General features: G+C 39.3%; 1 protein-coding gene across 1 annotated transcript; it reads left to right on the top strand.

The window, feature by feature from the left end:
- Positions 1–4,436: 4,436 nt before the first annotated feature.
- On the top strand, positions 4,437–20,176 carry LOC102547035 (serine protease inhibitor Kazal-type 9-like). Its single transcript, NM_001432589.1, has 4 exons — positions 4,437–4,583; positions 6,042–6,067; positions 8,900–9,030; positions 19,995–20,176. The coding sequence occupies exons 1-4, from the start codon at positions 4,526–4,528 to the stop codon at positions 20,053–20,055; spliced, it is 276 nt and encodes a 91-aa protein (NP_001419518.1). The 5' UTR covers positions 4,437–4,525; the 3' UTR covers positions 20,056–20,176.
- The last annotated feature ends 1,431 nt before the right edge of the window (positions 20,177–21,607 follow it).

Raw genomic sequence — 21,607 nt, 5'->3', positions numbered from 1 at the left:
ACCCACCTCAAGCCTATGTGTTAGCCAACTGACACAGAAGATGTGAACGCACTAAGTGGCACTAATATGCCTGCCAAATGTAAACTGACATTAATTTAGGTCACCTTATGTAATCAGCTTTCAGAGGGAATTCTTTCCCAGTGACTCACTAAGTCGTTTTAAATGAGTTTAGGGCTCTGTTCATGGAACTAGTCATTTCTTAATCGAGATGACACATCTGGCCAGGATGTAACACAGGACTTAAATGGTCTGGGTGCCGCATAGCAGCTCACTTTTCTCGACTCAATATTACTGCCTTTAACCACTGTCAGCACTTCAAGAACAGTAGGGTGTACTTTTCCTTGCCAAATAAAAGAGCAGTAAGCCCTATTACTTCCATTTATCTTCTCAAGTGAGAAGCTAGATCCAGAAAATCCTGGAGCTTTCTCATGACAAAGATAAATTAGTCTGACAATAAATCCCTGATTGCAGAATTTCAGAGTTGGAGTCAACTATCCACCCCACTCCCTTCTGTATAATGAAGTCTCCCAAGAGGTCCCTGGAAGGTGGCTGACTTTCATCTAATCTCTGCTGTGGACAGCAGTTCTCTTGTTGAAAACTATCAGTCAGTCAGGCTCATGACAAGTTTTTGTCAGTGTATGGATATTTGTATTTTATTGGGTAGATAGAAACATTGATTAACTCATTGCTTATGACAACACAGGATTTAAACTGTTTTAAAACACATCATGCACGTGTCATTAGTGTTGAGGACTTCAACATATATCAAATCACTTAGTAAACTTATCTTCCATGTGATATAAATACAAGGCCCCTTTTCTGGTCTCTACCTTCCCAAGAAGGGCAATCACAAGAACCTCATTTTTGCTGTGGGAGTTGAATCTGGCAATTATTTTTTCATATAAAGCTTTGAAGGAGTCCCCATGTCAGCTGGCACAAATTAAGAGCTGTTGGAAAAAAACCCTCCAAATAAGTCATTTCAATTTTATTCTGTGTGAAAACTTGTTTGGAAACAAATGTTTAGTCTTACACATCTGGTACAGAATTAATAAATTTACATAATCTAAAGCTGACAGGTTCGTGTCCATTGCTTTTTCTCATTGTTAGGGAAAAAATATCACTTAAGGGAGAAAGTATTCACTGTGGTTCACAGCTGGACAGGTCCTAGTCCCTTATGGTGGCAGAAGCATAAGGTACCTAGTCACATTGTGTCCCGTCAGGTCAGGAAGCAGAGCTATGAATCCTTGTGTTTTTCCTTCTTCTCTTGGCTCTTCAGTCCAGGATTGTTCTCCATGGGATGGTGCTGTCAACACCCATGGCAGGTTCTGGCACCTCAGGTTAAGCCAATTTGCAAATGACCTCAGGGACACACATTATACATGTTGGATATGTGATTCTTAATCCAGTAACGTTGACAATGGAGATTAGCCATTGCAGATTTGAATCCCTCAAAGGCTGGAAACCAGTCCTCATACAAATCAACTGTGGTCCGGACCTCCCTTGACAGCTAACGACGACAGAGTTAATTAGGATCTAGGAGACTCCTTGACCTATTTAATGCTTTTATTTTTAAACATATGTGAAGGGTAAAGCATATATGGCATCCTTGACCTTTTATTCAGCTTCTCCCACAGTGTACTCCCCTCCCCCAAATTATAATCTAGAATAAAAATCTTTGTTTTCTTTTGAAAAGAAAGTAAAATTGTAACTTCAAAGACTCTGAGTTGAATATGGTAGATTAAAAGTTGTTTGTTTTCTAGTATTGTTTTTTCTCTAGTACATTACATCAGACGGTATGAGAGTCTTCATTTATAGTCCCTTCTTTTGGATTCTCTGACAAGTAGAGACAAGCTTCCTGGATCATAATGGTGAAACATGGGACTCAGAAAATGCCTATAGACTTAGTAATTATCATTTGTCTTCACTTTCCTTTTTATGAAGTAAATGTTAGGTAACTTAAATGTTTGCCCTTGGGGAGGTGAAGTGCTTCTGAATACACATGAAAGGCAATTGTGTCTCAGGAAAAGAAATGTCAGTTGCCATGCACTGGGAAAGACATCACAAGACCACAAGGCACATTTGATGGCCACCTCATTTCATCTAGTTTCTGTCTTGTAAATCTCTAATGGGCATGCTTTGAGGATTAAAAATCCGATGAGTTGAGGTTCCAGGCGGTATGCTTTTGGGTTCCAATTATTTGGATGATATGTGGTTGGGTCTTAAAGCTCAACCCTTTTGTTTGAAAGAATGCAAATACAGGATCAGGGTGCGGATGACACCTCCCTGATACTACTTGGTCTCTTCTACCTCAGCGCTAATGCTAGCCTTCCTCAGCTCAGCACCCTTTGCCTCTCCTCTTTTTGGTCTTACTTTTCCTCTGTTTTTGGTGTATAGCTCCCACGTGCTGCTGTCCTTATCAGACAACAGCAGCCCCTTGACTTCCTGCCACCTACAGAATGCCATGAGACACTGTCATTTCAGAGATGGTGGGGTAATGCTTTTCAGGTGGAGGACAATTTGAAAAATGCATTTCATGGCTGTCATTAATGGATGTTTAAAAGTGCCAAATGGGATGGACCATACCTGTGAATGCATCCCCTGAAAGGTTGAAGCTGAGGTTGTGGGTTTGAGGTTTGAGGCCGGCTTGAGTTGTGTTAGACTGTATAGAGAGAGGTGAGGAGGGAGTCTAGGGGCAGAAATCATAAAGCCACAAGACAGAATTTTCTCTAATTTACAATTCAACAAGAAGGGTGAATCAGCACCTCTAAGAGATTGTAGTTAAACCTTTGATTTTTGTCTCTAAAATAAGGAATTCAGGTCCCCATAATTCAGCCTGCTTAGAGTTAGGCATCTTGAGTAATCAGGGAAACAATTTGTTCAGATGATTTTCTGAGCAACGCTAACTGATGCACAGAGTGCCAGCACAGGGCTAGAAGCGCAAGATGCACCAAGGAATAAGATGTTCCCTGACCTCTGTGCTTTATGCTAATTCAGAGAGCGCGATATTAGAATATCATATTAGAGAGCTCTGGAAGTAGCCCTAAATTTGAATGCAGCTGCTACTAGCCAGGGTAGCAGGAGCCTGGAGGGAATTCTTTCCTAGTTCTCTGCACTTGTTTTCGGAGCTGATGGATGGACAGACTGTTAGCGCGGATGCCAGCTATCACTTCTGCCGTCTTTAACCCCAAACTAGAAAATGACCATGGCATTCGACTTGAAATCTCCAAAGCACTGGAAGATCTTCTGATGCCTTTCTAAATCTGTATTTCTCATAGCAAATAGCCCTGGTTCACTACTATTTGTAAGACTCAGTATCCAGATTTCTCACCATATTGGCAGTCCACAAAGTCCCGCTCCAAGAGGAGAATCCAGAACTTACCGTGGTACCCCAAATATGGACTGAAGGGAATATATGTCCTAAGTGGTTTGTACATTGTACCTCACAATCTCCAACTGACTTGCAAAATCCACAAGACTGGTGGCTTATTTCACAAGGGGGAAACTGAGGCTCTGAAAAGAGGCAGAATTTACCCAAGCTTTTAGGCATGGTACAGCTAAATCCTATTTTTCCTCTTTATTGCTCTACGGAAAGAACCTGCTGTTTCAAGACAGTTCATTTTGGCCAAACAGGCCACAGTACTTGTAACTTCATGTTCCTAGATAATCTGAGAATAGATCTTGGGCTTTTAGAAACTTACATTCTTAAAAAGTAGGCTTCATTTTCTCACAGTGTCATTTTGGTAAAGATCTAAGCTAAGCCTCACTGAATCTGTAATATTAAACCCTTCAGTGTAGAATCAGTGTGTGTGTGCAGGTGTGTGTGTGAGTGTGTGTGTGTGTGTGTGTGTGTGTGTCTGTGATCTTCAAATCCAGACATCTAATAGAAATAGCACATAAAGCTCTTTAATTTCCATGGCCAGGGCTCTGTTTATCTAAATTTCTTATATTAAATATGGATATGTCCAGAGTCATAAGGATGCATATAGTAAGATATAATACAATAACAATTGCCTCTAGGGAATAAGGAGGGAGGGATGGATGGTAACCTTCTAGTGTAAAACTGTGGTTCCTCTATTCTATTAGATCTTTGTTCTGAACTCACTGAATCAGCATTTCCAGACTGAGCGAAGAGATAATAGGTGGCAAATGTATAAGTCTTGCTAAAAAGAATCCCCAGAAATCCTCATTCTAAGTTAAGTCTTGTATGCCTTCATTTCCTCCTTAGTGGGGAAAAAGCAGAATGTGCTTCTATGCAACCAAATGACAAGAAAGGAAACAAAACAAGGGGGTGTCTCTCTCCCATCTGCTAATAAGAAATGTTTCCCTTGGAAGTCTCCTTGGTGTTCAGGACTCTCCTTTTGGTGTCGCATGGAAATAGAACACTTGCAGAGTGACGTCATAATTGGGTCTGAGGTTCTCATCCCAGGGCCACCACCACTGGTTCTGTAGCAGAACACAACCGTGGGGCTCTTATTAAGAAACTCTGGGCTGAAGGAATCCAGAGAGAGGCATTGCATTGCTTCTCATGGGAAAGTCAGCAGTTTTTCTTCTGGCTTTCTTGGCTACTAGCTACTATTTCTCATGTAAGCATCTGTCAAAGATCTCCAGGGCAGGAATGAGCATTGAGTGTGTCAGGGTGGTGGAACAGATGAATTATTACTACTGTTTAGAAGTAAGAATGTTTGGACAGCCTCCGAGATAAAGAACTCAATATCTTAGCCAGAATAAGTATAAGTGATTGACAGGGTTCTTTTGTTGCTGCTGTTGTTGTTTTGTTTTGTTTTGTTTTTAATATTCCAAGAAATCCACTAAAGACTTTGAACTTAGGTTTTTAATCAATGGTCTGTGAAGACTTCAATCAATATATGAGACATAATTTGGCCTTCTGTGTTGACTATCAGTGTTTGTTCAATCTCTTCTTCCTAATTCTGTCTCTTTGACTCTCTCTCTCTCTCTCTCTCTCTCTCTCTCTCTCTCTCTCCCTCTCTCTCTGTCCCTCTGTCCTCTCTCTCTCTGTCTCTCTCTCTGTCTCTCTCTCTCTCACACACACACACGTGTGTGCACATGTATGTACAACTCATATGCATACACAAAGTGTTCTAAACAAAGTCTCATCAGCTTTGGAAATAGCTTACTATTAAAAGACTATTCCATATCAAGTCTCTGGATGTCTCAGCATGAACCTGATACAATAGAAGCAGGTTGTTTAATTGCTACATCAATGCTAGAGCAGAAGGACAGGTGAAGGGTTGTCCCTTGAAAGAAACCAAGGCTGCGAAGCAGAATGTAAAATATAAAACTGTTAATAATTTATGTAGCTATTGATATGGAATTTCCACGAGAAGAATCTTCCTTATCAACAGGAAGAAAATATATATAAATGTTTCATTAAGGACAGAAATAATCAGCAATGGATTGCATGTATGTGTGTGTGTGTGTGTGCAGTGTCTGTCAACAAATAACTAGCATGACTGTGAAAAACTAGACCTTTCTCTGAAACAAATCTGCTCAATACCCGTGGACCCCAGTAGGGCATTGCATTGTTGAGTCCTTGATAATGAAGCTTGGGGTCATGTCCTTCCTGCTTAAGGCCAGCATAAAATATAGAAATAGGTCAAGGGGTTTTCAGACAAAATATTAAGGGTATTTTAAAAGGTATATTATTTTATATGTATGGGTGTTTTGCCTGCATGTATGTCTGTGCCTGGTGTCCAGGATGGCCAGGAGAGGGTGTCACATACCCTGGGATTGGAGTTACAAGTAGTTGTAAACTGCTGTATAGATACTGGAGATAGTACGCAGAGGGCCAGTAAAGCAGCAAATGTTCTTAACCGCTAAGGCATCTGTCCAGTCCCAGAGGTTCTTGAACAAGAAGAGAGAAAGGAAACAACTTAGGGACCAGACAGGTTTCAGAAGAACCTTGTGTAATGGAGGTAATTTTCTATAACTTCCATGGTTAATATAAATATATGACTGATTTAATGGGCTACACATTTCAACACTGTGTTGTTTTATTGGGTATTCTAAAATTTTCCTTACAGATATTATTGGTGAAACTTCATTCAAGGTAAGTTTGCCTCTGTACAAGAACAATTTTCCATGCCCGTAGAGTTTCTATAATTCTTAAGCCATGTGTAACAGTCAGCATCTGGCCATGTACCATCCTCATGATTTCGGTTTCCTAGGACTCAGACTCAGTATCGATGTCAAAACCAACCCTGGTGTTGATCGCACACTCTCAAAACCTTTCTACCATGGGCAGAGAAACTTCCTAATTTAGCATTTCATTTCCTCTCTTACCTCCACGGACCTCCTTACAAATAACTTACTCCAAGCATTGGCACAGTAGGGTCATCTGTTCAAGAAAAGAGAGTTTCTTAGGACCAAAGTTTGCTTCTGCCTACTGCCCTCTTTGTAGCTGTGGCCGTTTTCAAGTTGCTACATAGTTCGTTAGTTAGCCAGAAGCCAAATGGTCAAGATGATAGTGGTGGTGGTGATGACAATGATGATGGTGGTGGTGGTGGTTGGTGGTGGTGATGATGATGATGATAATGATGATCGTGGTGATGATGATGATGATTATGATGATGAAATATTTACCACCTCACTCACTCTGAAGAGAAAATGTTAGCCAACTCCTACTTTAATCATGAGAATGGGATCTAGACAACATAAACCTACGTGAAATGTCTTTCCATGTAAGTCAGTGAAACCTAGTGTTTTTAAGGTGAAGTCCTGCATGCTTCTCAGTGTCTTTTCTTCTTGACAAGGCCCCCTCCCCCATTTTTCTAAATTCAATAGAAAGTATTTGGGGTACATGTTGTTTCAATTTGTGTTACTGAGTATATAAAGTTATATATAATTTTTAAATGGGAGGGTAATTGCCTACATGAATAATGCATTCGTGTCATTTCCCTTTCCCTGAAGCCACAGGGAAGGAAACATTGTGTTAAAAGCTTACTAGAAAAAACAAACAACAACCAACCCTATACTTCTCTTAAATTAAATGTCTCCATAGAGGCTGAAGAGATGGCCCAGTGGTTCCGAGGACTGGCTGCTCTTCCAGAGAACCAGGTTCAGTGTATAGCACCTATATGGTGACTCACAAGCATTCTTAACTCCAGTTCTTTAGGACGCAGCAAGTGTTTCTGCCCTCCAAGGGCATCAAACATGAATACAGTGCATATATACATGTAAGAGAAACACTCATTCATAGAATAAAAATAAATCTTTAAAAATTATTCTTCTTATGCCCATATTCAACTTAAGCAGTCACTTTTGCATATGTGAATGTCCCACAAAAGCATCAGTACTTGGTAGAGTCTCTCAAACACACCATCTTGACTTAGCCACTAAAAAGGAGATAGAAACAATATTTCCCTCAGAGAACTTGGATAGCGTTGGTATTTTACTTAACTTGAACCTCTTATTAAAAACATGATTGCTGTTCTTTAATGTTTTATAAAAATGCAATTGTTAACTTCAAATTTATAATTGACAATTGTGCTTAAGATAAATTTAGCATCATTAGCAAAGTACATGGGCTGGTTTGAGGTCCCTGCTACATATGTAGCAGAGGACTGCCTTGTCTGGCCTGAGTGGGTGGCCATGCACTTGGTCCTGTGGAGGCTGGATGCCTCCCTAGAAGGGTGAGGTGGGAGTGGGTAGGTGGGTGGAAGAGCACCCTCTTAGGGGCAAAGGGAAGGATGGGGTGAGGGGGCTTGCGGAGGGGGGACTAGGAAGGGGGATAACATTTGAAATGTAAATAAATAAAATACTTAATAAAAATTTGTCAATTTCAGGAGAAATAGGACATGAGTTTAGAGGAGGAATAATGATCAAAGTGGTTGAAACTTAGAAAGAGCTTCCAGGGACTAAGCCACTACCCAAAGACTATACATGGACTGATCCTGAGCTCCAACTGCATAGGTAGCAATGAATAGCCTAGTAAGAGCACCAGTGGAAGGGGAAGCCCTGGGTCCTGCCAAGACTGAACCCCCAGTGAATGTGATTGCTGGGGGGAGAGCGGTAATCGGGGGAGGATGGGGAGGGGAACAGCTATAAAGAAGGGGAGGATTAGGGTTAGGGGGATGTTGGCCCAGAAACCGGGAAAGGGAATAACACTGGAAATGTAAATAAGAATTACTCAAGTTAATTAAAAAAAAAAAGAGCTCTGTAATGGGAGGCATTGGAGGCTTCCAGAGCAGAGAACTGCCTAGTGTAGTATACACTGCATGTGGCTGTCCTGTGGTCCACACAGTTAGTAGAGAAGGACAGTGTTGGGGCACCTGCCTGACCAGTGAATTACACAGTGTCTGACTTTGCTGCCTCCCCTTTCTTCTGTAGATATCCTATTCTAGCATTCACAGTGCTCCAAGCAAAGCTTATTCCACTTCTATGCTGCCAACAAAACAAAATAAACGTTAAATAGTAAGATGATTTAGCCATTGTGACTCCTCCCCTTTCTAGCCCAGAAAACTAATTCTCAGAGGCCCAAACTATGGCCAGTGTGGGGAAAGGAACACATACTGTATTCTTTCCCAGACGCCACTGTTAGAATATGGCTTTGATGACATAAATCACTGCCACAACAAATATAAAGTGCTCAGACCTTCTTATTACTTCCCCCAAATAGTTCTCTTCCCTTCTAACAATTTCTAGTGAAGCCAAGAGTCTGGGCTACATTGCCTCACTCACATTACAAAATGGTAATCACGAGGGCCCTGCTTGCTGGACGTATCAAAATATAGTTTTGAGAACTTAGGTTTAAACAGGAGAAACATTTTGACCATGGTTCTCCTTTCCATAAACAAAACAAAACAAGGAAACTCAGTGTTTGTTAGAAGCCATTAAGAGATCGTTGGAGGAGAGAAAGCTTAACCTGTGGGTTTTGTTTTAGGTCATTTCATGCAGCCATTATCAGAAGAAGTCTGTACAGAGGAAGCACACATGCTCCATAAGAGTCAGCCCGCTATGTGCTTCTAACAATGTCACATATCCTAATTCCTGCGTGTACTGTTTCGCCAACATGTGAGTTGACATGCCACCCAAACTGGAACCCCTCAGAGAGTGATGTGTGCCTGACCATAAAAGCTGATTGACACTTACTGTTTTGAAAAACTGTATACGAATAACTCAAGATATGAACCCCTAAACGAAGACTCAGGAGGTCACTGGCTGCATCTGAAGGTTGTGGGGTGAGGGAGAGACGCGGGACTCTGAGTCCCACCTCCATGTTCATAAGAGAAGCCTCTCTACATATGTTTTGAACACTAGTGTTACAAGGAGAGAAGATGTGAAAAAATTATCTTTCAAAAACATTTGAAAAATAGCCCAAGGCAAGAGCAGATCAAAGCAAGAAGTCTTGGTATTTGAAGTCAGGAGGCTTTGGCTTGAGTCTATCCCTGTGGTAACGAGGAGGCTCATAACCCCTCAAACATCAAGTCCTTACCTCCAAATCTCACATTCCAGTTTTACTCCATTCATTCACTATGCTCCAACCACACTAGAATGTATAAAGACTGTTTCTGCTTCTAAAGTGTTGGACAAAACTTTTATTCTCTTAAAGAGTATTTTCCGGGCTTTTCCATGGCTACTGCTTCTTCAGCTTCTGAACCTCAGTCTACATAGATCTCTTTTTTTTTTTTAAATTTTATTTTTTATTATCTTGAGTATTTCTTATATACATTTCAAGTGTTATTCCCTTTCCCGGTTTCCGGACAGACATCACCCTCCCCCCTCCCCTTCCTTGTGGGTGTTCCCCTCCCAAACCTCCCCCCATTGCCACCCTCCCCGAATAGTCTAGTTCACTGGGGGTTCAGTCTTAGCAGGACCCAGGGCTTCCCCTTCCACTGGTGCTCTTACTAGGATATTCATTGCTACCTATGGGGACAGAGTCCAGGGTCAGTCCATGTATAGTCTTTAGGTAGTGGCTTAGTCCCTGGAAGCTCTGGTTGCTTGACATTGTTGTACTTTTGGGGTCTCGAGCACCTTCAAGCTCTTCCAGTTCTTTCTCTGATTCCTTCAACGGGGGACATATTCTCAGTTCAGTGGTTTGCTGCTGGCATTCGCCTCTGTATTTGCTGTATTCTGGCTGTGTCTCTCAGGAGCGATCTACATCCGGCTCCTGTCGGTCTGCACTTCTTTGCTTCATCCATCTTGTCTAATTGGGTGGCTGTATATGTATGGGCCACCTGTGGGGCAGGCTCTGAATGGGTGTTCCTTCAGTCTCTGTTTTAATCTTTGCCTCTCCCTTCCCTGCCAAGGGTATTCTTTTTCCTCATTTAAAGAAGGAGTGAAGCATTCACATTTTGATCATCCGTCTTGAGTTTCCTTTGTTCTAGGGATCTAGGGTAATTCAAGCATTTGGGCTAATAGCCATTTATCAATGAGTGCATACCATGTATGTCTTTCTGTGAGTGGGTTAGCTCACTCAGGATGATATTTTCCAGTTCCAACCATTTGCCTACGAATTTCATAAACTTGTTGTTTTTGATAGCTGAGTAATATTCCATTGTGTAGATGTACCACATTTTCTGTATCCATTCCTCTGTTGAAGGGCATCTGGGTTCTTTCCAGTTTCTGGCTATTATAAATAAGGCTGCGATGAACATAGTGGAGCACGTGTCTCTTTTATATGTTGAGGCATCTTTTGGGTATATGCCCAAGAGAGGTATGGCTGGATCCTCAGGCAGTTCAATGTCCAATTTTCTGAGGAACCTCCAGACTGATTTCCAGAATGGTTTTACCAGTCTGCAATCCCACCAACAATGGAGGAGTGTTCCTCTTTCTCCACATCCTCGCCAGCATCTGCTGTCACCTGAGTTTTTGATCTTAGCCATTCTCACTGGTGTGAGGTGAAATCTCAGGGTTGTTTTGATTTGCATTTCCCTTATGACTAAAGATGTTGAACATTTCTTTAGGTGTTTCTCAGCCATTCGGCATTCCTCAGCTGTGAATTCTTTGTTCAGCTCTGAACCCCATTTTTTAATAGGGTTATTTGTTTCCCTGCGGTCTAACTTCTTGAGTTCTTTGTATATTTTGGATATAAGGCCTCTATCTGTTGTAGGATTGGTAAAGATCTTTTCCCAATCTGTTGGTTGCCGTTTTGTCCTAACCACAGTGTCCTTTGCCTTACAGAAGCTTTGCAGTTTTATGAGATCCCATTTGTCGATTCTTGATCTTAGAGCATAAGCCATTGGTGTTTTGTTCAGGAAATTTTTTCCAGTGCCCATGTGTTCCAGATGCTTCCCTAGTTTTTCTTCTATTAGTTTGAGTGTGTCTGGTTTGATGTGGAGGTCCTTGATCCACTTGGACTTAAGCTTTGTACAGGGTGATAAGCATGGATCGATCTGCATTCTTCTACATGTTGCCCTCCAGTTGAACCAGCACCATTTGCTGAAAATGCTATCTTTTTTCCATTGGATGGTTTTGGCTCCTTTGTCAAAAATCAAGTGACCATAGGTGTGTGGGTTCATTTCTGGGTCTTCAATTCTATTCCATTGGTCTATCTGTCTGTCTCTGTACCAATACCATGCAGTTTTTATCACTATTGCTCTGTAATACTGCTTGAGTTCAGGGATAGTGATTCCCCCTGAAGTCCTCTTATTGTTGAGGATAGCTTTAGCTATCCTGGGTTTTTTGTTATTCCAGATGAATTTGCAAATTGTTCTGTCTAACTCTTTGAAGATTTGGATTGGTATTTTGATGGGGATTGCATTGAATCTGTAGATTGCTTTTGGTAAAATGGCCATTTTTACTATATTAATCCTGCCAATCCATGAGCATGGGAGATCTTTCCATCTTCTGAGGTCTTCTTCAATTTCTTTCCTCAGTGTCTTGAAGTTCTTATTGTACAGATCTTTTACTTGCTTGGTTAAAGTCACACCGAGGTACTTTATATTATTTGGGTCTATTATGAAGGGTTTCGTTTCCCTAATTTCTTTCTCGGCTTGTTTCTGTTTTGTATAGAGGAAGGCAACTGATTTATTTGAGTTAATTTTATACCCAGCCATTTGCTGAAGTTGTTTATCAGCTTTAGTAGTTCTCTGGTGGAACTTTTGGGATCACTTAAATATACTATCATGTCGTCTGCAAATAGTGATATTTTGACCTCTTCTTTTCCGATCTGTATCCCCTTGATCTCCTTTTGTTGTCTGATTGCTCTGGCTAGAACTTCAAGAACTATACTGAATAAGTAGGGAGAGAGTGGGCAGCCTTGTCTAGTCCCTGATTTTAGTGGGATTGCTTCAAGTTTCTCTCCATTTAGTTTAATGTTAGCAACTGGTTTGCTGTATATGGCTTTTACTATGTTTAGGTATGGGCCTTGAATACCTATTCTTTCCAGGACTTTTATCATGAAGGGGTGTTGAATTTTGTCAAATGCTTTCTCAGCATCTAATGAAATGATCATGTGGTTCTGTTCTTTCAGTTTGTTTATATGATGGATCACGTTGATGGTTTTCCTTATATTAAACCATCCCTGCATGCCTGGGATGAAGCCTACTTGATCATGGTGGATGATTGTTTTGATGTGCTCTTGAATTCGGTTTGCCAGAATTTTATTGAGTATTTTTGCGTCGATATTCATAAGGGAAATTGGTCTGAAGTTCTCTTTCTTTGTTGGGTCTTTGTGTGGTTTAGGTATAAGAGTAATTGTGGCTTCATAGAAGGAATTCGGTAGGGCTCCATCTGTTTCAATTTTGTGGAATAGTTTGGATAATATTGGTATAAGGTCTTCTATGAAGGTTTGATAGAATTCTGCACTAAACCCGTCTGGACCTGGGCTCTTTTTGGTTGGGAGACCTTTAATGACTGCTTCTATTTCCTTAGGAGTTATGGGGTTGTTTAACTGGTTTATCTGTTCCTGATTTAACTTCGATACCTGGTATCTGTCTAGGAAATTGTCCATTTCCTGAAGATTTTCAAGTTTTGTTGAATATAGGTTTTTATAGTAAGATCTGATGATTTTTTGAATTTCCTCTGAATCTGTAGTTATGTCTCCCTTTTCATTTCTGATTTTGTTAATTTGGACGCACTCTCTGTGTCCTCTCGTTAGTCTGGCTAAGGGTTTATCTATCTTGTTGATTTTCTCAAAGAACCAACTTTTGGTTCTGTTGATTCTTTCTATGGTCCTTTTTGTTTCTACTTGGTTGATTTCAGCTCTGAGTTTGATTATTTCCTGCCTTCTACTCCTCCTGGGTGTATTTGCTTCTTTTTGTTCTAGAGCTTTTAGGTGTGCTGTCAAGCTGCTGACATATGCTCTTTCCTGTTTCTTTCTGCAGGCACTCAGCGCTATGAGTTTTCCTCTTAGCACAGCTTTCATTGTGTCCCATAAGTTTGGGTATGTTGTACCTTCATTTTCATTAAATTCTAAAAAGTTTTTAATTTCTTTCTTTATTTCTTCCTTGACCAGGTTATCATTGAGTAGAGCATTGTTCAATTTCCACGTATATGTGGGCATTCTTCCCTTATTGTTATTGAAGACCAGTTTTAGGCCGTGGTGGTCCGATAGCACGCATGGGATTATTTCTATCTTTCTGTACCTGTTGAGGCCCGTTTTTTGACCAATTATATGGTCAATTTTGGAAAAAGTACCATGAGGAGCTGAGAAGAAGGTATATCCTTTTGCTTTAGGATAGAATGTTCTATAAATATCGGTTAAGTCCATTTGGCTCATGACTTCTCTTAGTCTGTCTACATCTCTGTTTAATTTCTGTTTCCATGATCTGACCATTGATGAGAGTGGGGTGTTGAAATCTCCCACTATTATTGTGTGAGGTGCAATGTGTGTTTTGAGCTTTAGTAAGGTTTCTTTTACATATGTAGGTGCCCTTGTATTTGGGGCATAGATATTTAGGATTGAGAGTTCATCTTGGTGGATTTTTCCTTTGATGAATATGAAGTGTCCTTCCTTATCTTTTTTGATGACTTTTAGTTGAAAATTGATTTTATTTGATATTAGAATGGCTACTCCAGCTTGCTTCTTCTGACCATTTGCTTGGAAAATTGTTTTCCAGCCTTTCACTCTGAGGTAATGTCTGTCTTTGTCTCTGAGGTGTGTTTCCTGTAGGCAGCAGAATGCAGGGTCCTCGTTGCGTATCCAGTTTGTTAATCTATGTACATAGATCTCTTTTTTTAATTGGTAAATCTATCTTCTCAGAGAAAAACACAGAGGTGCAATTTACCTCTGATGGTATCCATATGAAAGCTTACCTTTCTTTTACAAATCATGTAATCACCAAGTATTGTAAATTTTTTGTTTCTCATTTCTAATCTGTTGCCACACAAAAGATGTATAAAATAAAAAGAAATCCCCGTCTCTATTGTTAGATTTTATACAATGCTTGCATTAATTATGCCACTCCTAAGTGCTTGTTTAACAAACTAAGAAACTAGATGCTTCTCAAGTACGATTGTAGTAATGGGTATGAATTTCACCTCAGAATTTAAGGCATTCTATTCAGCATTAAAAAATATTACTGACAGTGTACTCACATAGACAAAATAAATAAAAATAAATCTTTACAAAATAAAATGCTATCACTTGATATTTTGAATCAGTGTTTCAAGACACATTGTTAGAAGTAAAGACTCTAATATGATAGACCTAGGTTATGAGCTCAATTTATATTCTAAACCATGGGGTTTAGGACATCCTAATCTCATAACTGGGGTATGAGATCGAATATTCTAATTGAAAAATATACCTAAAGAAGGCTTAGCCTAGTGGGTCTTAGTAAAGAATAGCCAACAATTTGGGTTGCTACCAACTGGAGGAACAAGCGTCCCGGCTTTCCTGGAACCAAGGGCTTTCCTGGGATAGGATGCTTTGACAAAGAGAAGTGATGAAAACCTGATAACTTACTAACAGCTTGTCTTCCCAGTCGGTGTCCCTTTTGCTATTTGCATATTTACTGGCTCTGACACTCAGGGCAGTTAGCCTGTTCTACAGTTTGCCCCAACAGTACAAGAGCCCTTCTGGATGATTCCAAGGCCTCATCTCCTTGGTTGTCAGGTTGTGGCCATAGATGATTCCATGACATGGATTCCTTTGAATAAACTACACACATGGCTGTTCTCTTCCCAAACTTCATATTGGTCTTCCACTTCCACCCGTTGTTCATGCCTACTGTCTAACTCTTTTCCCTGAAGTTCTAGGGCAAATAAAAAACCTTTCAGGCATAAGAACATGTCATTATCTTCTAGATTTTAATATACTGGAAATAGTAAATCCTGTTTCTTAAAGGCTATTACTACCAGATTCCAGGGCTATTTCACTGATATAACTTAGTTATTATTTTCCTCTTATTGAAAATTAAAAATTTCTCATACAATATATCCTGATTATAGCTTTCTCCCCCTCTACTCCTTCTGGTTCCTTCCCATCTCCCCTCCCTCCCCTCTGGATCCACTCTTTGTCTCTCCTTAGAAAACAGCAGGCTTCTAAGAGATTGACAACCAAATATGACAAAATAAAATCTAATAAAATGAACCAAAAAATGATCGTATTGAGGTTGAACACAGAAACCCAACAGAAGGAAAAGAGTCCTGAGAGCAGACACAAGAGTTGGAGACCCACTCATTCTCACAGTCAGGAGTCCCATAAAAATACAAAGCTTAAAGGCGTAATATATACACGGGGAACCTGGTGCAGACCCATGTAGGCCTTGTTCAGGCTGCTTCAGTCTCTGTGAACTTATGTGCTTAGTTGATTCAGTGGCTAATATTCTCTTGGTGTCCTCCACTGTCTCTGGCACTTAAAATCTCCCACCGCATCCGCTGAGCTCTGAGGGGAAGAATTTGATAGAGACCTCCATTTTGGATTTTTCTCTGAGCAGTGCCTGGCTGTGGTTTTTTTCATCTGTTCCCATCTGCTGATGGAGGAAACCTCTCTGACGATGACTGAATAAAGTACTGATCTATGAATATAGCAGAATATCATTGGGAATCATTGCATTGACATTTTTTTTTTGACCAGTAGTGTTTGGTTTTACCCAGGTCTCTGGTCTATCTGGTTTCCATTTCTCAGTTAGCCTAGCAGTGTCAGACACGGGTTTCTTCTTGGGTCAAATCAGAATAACTTTAATAGGAAAGAAACCAACGCCTTCAACTCTTGGCAGCTAGCTCCTGGAAACTACTAGCCTACCTCTGCCTTTACATCTTACCTATTCTAGACAATTCCTAATGAAAATATATAAAGACTTTCATTTTTGGCTTTTGGTCACTTGGTTGAATTTTTAAAGACTCATCCATGCTGTAGGGAACATTAAATTTTTGTACCTTATTATGGCTGAATAATATGACAATCGTATCTACTCTTTCATTCATTAATGGACATTGAGTTGTCATTTGGGACCAATGGGAGTAATGTTGCTACGATTTTCATACACAAACGTGTGTTTAGACATACGCCGTTGATTTTCTTTGGGTATAATTCTATGAGTAGACTTTCTAGGGAGCACATGGTAAGTTCATACTTAACATTTTCAGAATCATCAAACTATTTTTGAATCAGATACAATGTTTTATAATGCCACTAGCAAGATACCTTTGCCAAGGCTTGTTATTACCCATAATTTTGATGAAAACCATGCAATGGGTAGGAAGTGGTCTGTGACATTATGTCTTGTATTTCCTTAAGGGCTGATGATAGGCATTATTTCATAGAATTAATAGTTATTTATTATATGCTTGTTCAGATTTCTTTCTCACTGTCTAGTCATATTATTTATGTTTTTATTATGGAATTCCAAGTATTCTTTGCTATGGGTACAATTTCCATATGAAAAGTGGAACTTCTGAATTTTCTTTAGTACATGAGCTCTCTTCTCACTTTACTAGTCATGAACTTTAAAGCACGGAAGGCAGTCATTTTGATGAAGTACACTTGATCTAGTGCTTAACTTGGGATAATAGTGACAACTATGTTTAAATTTTAAAAAAGTGATGTGTTTACCTCTAAATTCATAGAGGTTTGAGTTTTTATTTGATTTGTTAGCGATGAGGATTAAAAATGTTAGGTGTTATGAGATTTGGACTTTTAAATGTTTTAAAAGCTTTTGCACATGTGTATATTAAGTATTGAACCTATTCTTCCTTACCCTTCTCCTGCACCTCCCAATAGTCCACTTTGTTCTCCTAGATGATTTGTTTGCATTTTCATGCCATATATGTTTAAATATGCATACACATAGACTTGATGTGGCTATATAAAACTACAAACCATACATGAGACAAAGCACACAGTATTTGTCTGAGATTGACTTCATTCACCTAATATAACATTTTCAGTTGTATGCATTTTCCTGTCACAGTATCATCTTTCCATGTGATTTGCTTCTGAGTGTTGCTGATAGTTTTAGGACATTATTAAGTTTTAATTTTTCTATGTGAACACCAATCAGTTGTCCTAGAAATGTGGAGGAAAAAATTTCTTTCTCTCACTGAAATTGTCTTAGCAGTTCTTATCGGAAACTGTTTGACTATAAATATTTCATTTCTGAACACTCAGTTCTACCAACATATATGGTCTTTGTCTCACTACTCCACTGCACTGGATATGACAATTTCTTTTCTTACATTAAGAATCAGAAGAATGGGTCTTGATGTTGCAGTTTCAGATTATTTATTCTGCATCCTGTGCTTAGGAAGCAGTAGGGATGTTTTCAAAAAATCATCTACAGATATTCACCATCATGGCTCTGAGAGTAAATACTAGACAACAACTGCCTTCCATAATTTGTTATACATCTACAGTTACTATTTCCTGGGAAACCCTTGGTTATGCTAATGCACTTGTGTGCATTAAAGGACTATGACTATTAGCACTCTGATGCCCTTTACTGGCAAACACTTCTCAGAGTGCTTAGCATCTTTTCATGCAATAATAAGACTAGAAAGTGTAGTCTCCTCAATAAGATATGTATCTTTGGCCATGGTGGTGCTGCCAGTGAAGCACCCTTGCCCATGGTGTGCCTTGATGTGTAGTGCACCTTCCCCTCCTCCTCTTCCTCTTCCTCCTCCTCCTCTTCCTCCTTTCTCTCTCTCTCTCTCTCTCTCTCTCTCTCTCTCTCTCTCTCTCTCTCTCTCTCTCTCTCTCTCTTTCTCCTTCAGAACCCATTCTATGTCTCCTGCACCATTTCAGAAGGAGTCCCCTCATAACATTTATCCAATCTGCAACTTTCACAGTTAGCTTCTTTAAGCCTTCAGTTTGTCTCTTCTCAGATTTTTAAGGAGTTAAAAATGTGAGCCCAGGTCGCATCTGGGATAAAATGAAAGGGCAAAGACACATTTCTTCTAATTCCATGTGTGCCTCTCTCCTTGCCTAGGCCCCAGCAATGTTCCTGCTTAATGCTGTACCCAAAGTCTTTGACTTTATGTTTTGCTTAAAGATTCATTACTTGTCTGCATTATTTAACTTGTTTATTGTGGTGTTTGGAACTGAATTCACTACATTGCACATGCTAGCAACTGAATCACACCCAGAGCTCCCCATACACCGATTATAATTTGTAAACATCTTACTATATATTTAACAACAAGTTTTCCAAAGACAACTGTGACATTAAATTTAAAAAGAAAACTAACAAATGATGGATATGGTAACAGAACTTAAAATATATAAATTATATATAAGCAAATATAAAGTATTAAAAATACATGATTGTAATTTTTGAAAATTTATTAATATATTCTATTTTACCTTAAAATGTATTATATACCAGATACTGTGTTTGGATCCATTTAGGAGTTACATCATTCACTATTCAACACAGTCGTACAAAGTAGGTATAAAATATCTACTTCTAGTTCATATATAACAAAAGAAACCTAGTGAGACTTGGGACTCATCCTACTTAGAAATAAATCTGCAAACTTGCTCCATAGAAGAAACAGGCTTACCTTCCCATATTTTTATCTCAAGATTAGAATTTCATATTTGTACAGAAATTCAGAATTTTACAAATACACTTTTTTGGATTGGAGATGTACCTCGGGGCCAAGTCCTTGTCTAACAGATATAAAGCCCTAAGTTTTATCCTGAACACTGAAAAAAAATCTTACAACTGTGGTTTGCCTTTGAGTATTTAATAAGAACCTGGTAAATTCCAGACACTGGGTCTAGGAGTAGTGGGAGAAAGCAAACATCAAACAAGGTACTATTACCTTATCAGACTATTGTTCCAAACAATATGGATACAAGCATACTTTTATAAGGAAATAATTTCCAAAACCAGGCCGTTTATAATTTCCATGGTAGTATTCTATAGTAGGGTTGCATGGGGGATGCATTCCCTTTCCTATATGTAAAGGGACTCTAAGCATAATTTTCTTGCCCATTTTCATCATTTCAAAGTGGGTTTTAGAGAGCTATTTTGACTCTAAAGAGGCTGGGTCATTTTTATATAATAATAAATATATTTATTATATATAATAAACCCTACTGACAACAATTTAGTGTAATACATAGTCATTGGGTTTCTTTTCGAACTAAGATTCTGGCGACAATATCTTCATTGTTTCCCATGCTCCTCTGCTTTGTCTCTTGACCATTACAATAGTTTTCTCCTGATAGGTGGTCTTCTTGTTTATAGTTTGTTCAGTGTTTTCACACCAAGCTCCCACAACATATCCCAGGAGGTTACCAGATCTGTCAAAATTGTATAGATTTGATCATTATAATCCAGAGAAGTGAAAAGATTTCCCCAGGATACAGAAATGTATTGATTTCCCCTCCTTCTGTCTCTTAGGGCACAGGTTTCTATCTTTGCTAAAAGCTCTTATAATTATTCACCACGGTCAGAAACAAAGGGATCTCCATGGCAGACGGATGTGATGGAATTATCTACTGAGATGGGAAGCATCTATGTGTAATCCAGGAGCTTACAAATCAAGGCTCCCATCCCTTAAAATTATTGTACAATTGTATTAGGGGGAAGAAAGGTTATATTCCATAGAAACTGTGTATAAATATTTATATCATTTTTCCTTAGAGCTTTGGATCTCACTCTTCAAATCCAGTACAGTGGAAAATGTCTGAAGTCCACTTCCTGATTATTCTTCATTCATCATTAAATGAGACACTCAAAGCGAGCATCATCTTTTCTTTGTAAGGCGCAAAACTTGTTGTTATTATTATCTTATTTAAAAATCAATAAATTTTATCATCTGAAAAGTTCTTTGGCTTGAGATTTAATTAGCGAGACTCAGGGGATCTATTGTCCCTGACTGAGAAATCTACAGTTTAAAGAATTAATTGAGCTACTGATTGTAGAGAGGATATCTTGTATCTGTATGGATGTAGCGCCTGTCAATAATAAACCTGATGGCCTATGGACTAGGCGGGAAATAGGAGGTGGAACATCCAGGAGGAAGAAAAAATCCTGGTATAGAGCTAGGCGGGTGATCTGCTCGGGAAGAGGTGAGGAGACAGATGCACGATACCTGAGCACAGGTAACCAGCCACGTGGCAGAGTGTAATGATTCTAGTCAGAGAGCAGCCAAGATATAGAACCAAGGTATTTGTAAATATATTTTGAGCCTGAATCTTATTTCTGAGAGCATAGGACTGGGAGGGAGAATCAGACCTAACTTTAAGAACTGGCCATTTGCCAGGAAATATTTTTCATGAGAATCAGAAATTTGCCTAGATTCTTGGTTGAAAGTAGTAACCAAAAAAAAAAAAATGCATGTACTTCTGCAATTTATGCTCCAGGGAAAAATCAAGAAAATGCATAATTATTTAATAATAGTATACAATGTGAGAAAAAGGAAACTTATGTTTAAGCCTCGCTATAAGATGAGCAATTTCAAAGAACATTCACATCTGACAAAGTCACTTTATGCCTATGATGAATCACAACAAAGCCTGCATAACTGGTTAATCATGACCGGATATTGGCAAAATATGCACATTCTCTAAGTTATGGAATATGAGATATGCCATTATTTTATTATTAGACTAATAAAATGACTGATGTTTCACTAGTTATGACTTTTTCGTAGAACCATCTTCCTTAGTTACAATTAAGATTTCTGAAGACACCCATTTGAAAGATTGTGTCTAATTTATGAGAGTTTCCAATCCAAAGCAAAGCCTCCCTTCTTTAAAACTTTAAAACCTCAGACTGACTGCAACAATACAACCTCCTACAGTACATAGGCCATTATTATACCTTCTTATAGGTGTGTTCTGTAGGTCTCCAAGGTATGCCTCTCCAAATTGTGATGCATTAGAACAAACTTGTTCAAGTATTAGTGTGTTCCTGGTGGTCTGTGGATGAGACGACAGGTACAACACTTGGTCTCTCTTGCTCAAGAGAACTGCTTCTTCTTCTTCTTTTTCTTTTTCTTCTTCTTCTTCTTCTTCTTCTTCTTCTTCTTCTTCTTCTTCTTCTTCTTCTTCTTCTTCTTCTTCTTCCTCTTCCTCTTCCTCTTCCTCTTCCCCTTCCCCTTCCCCTTCTCCTTCGTCTTCTTCTCCTTCTCCTTCTCCTTCTCCTCCTCCTCCCCTTCCTTCCTTCCTTCCTTCCTTCCTTCCTTCCTTCCTTCCTTCCTTCCTTCCTTCCTCCTCTTCCTCTCCTCCTCCTCTTCCTTTACGTCTCTGCAA

The sequence above is a fragment of the Rattus norvegicus genome, chromosome 18, assembly GCF_021556685.1.
Source record: "Rattus norvegicus strain SHRSP/BbbUtx chromosome 18, alternate assembly SHRSP_T2T, whole genome shotgun sequence".
Taxonomy (NCBI): domain Eukaryota; kingdom Metazoa; phylum Chordata; class Mammalia; order Rodentia; family Muridae; genus Rattus; species Rattus norvegicus.
Note: the sequence above shows the minus strand (reverse complement) of the source record. Positions and strands in the feature narration are given on the sequence as shown.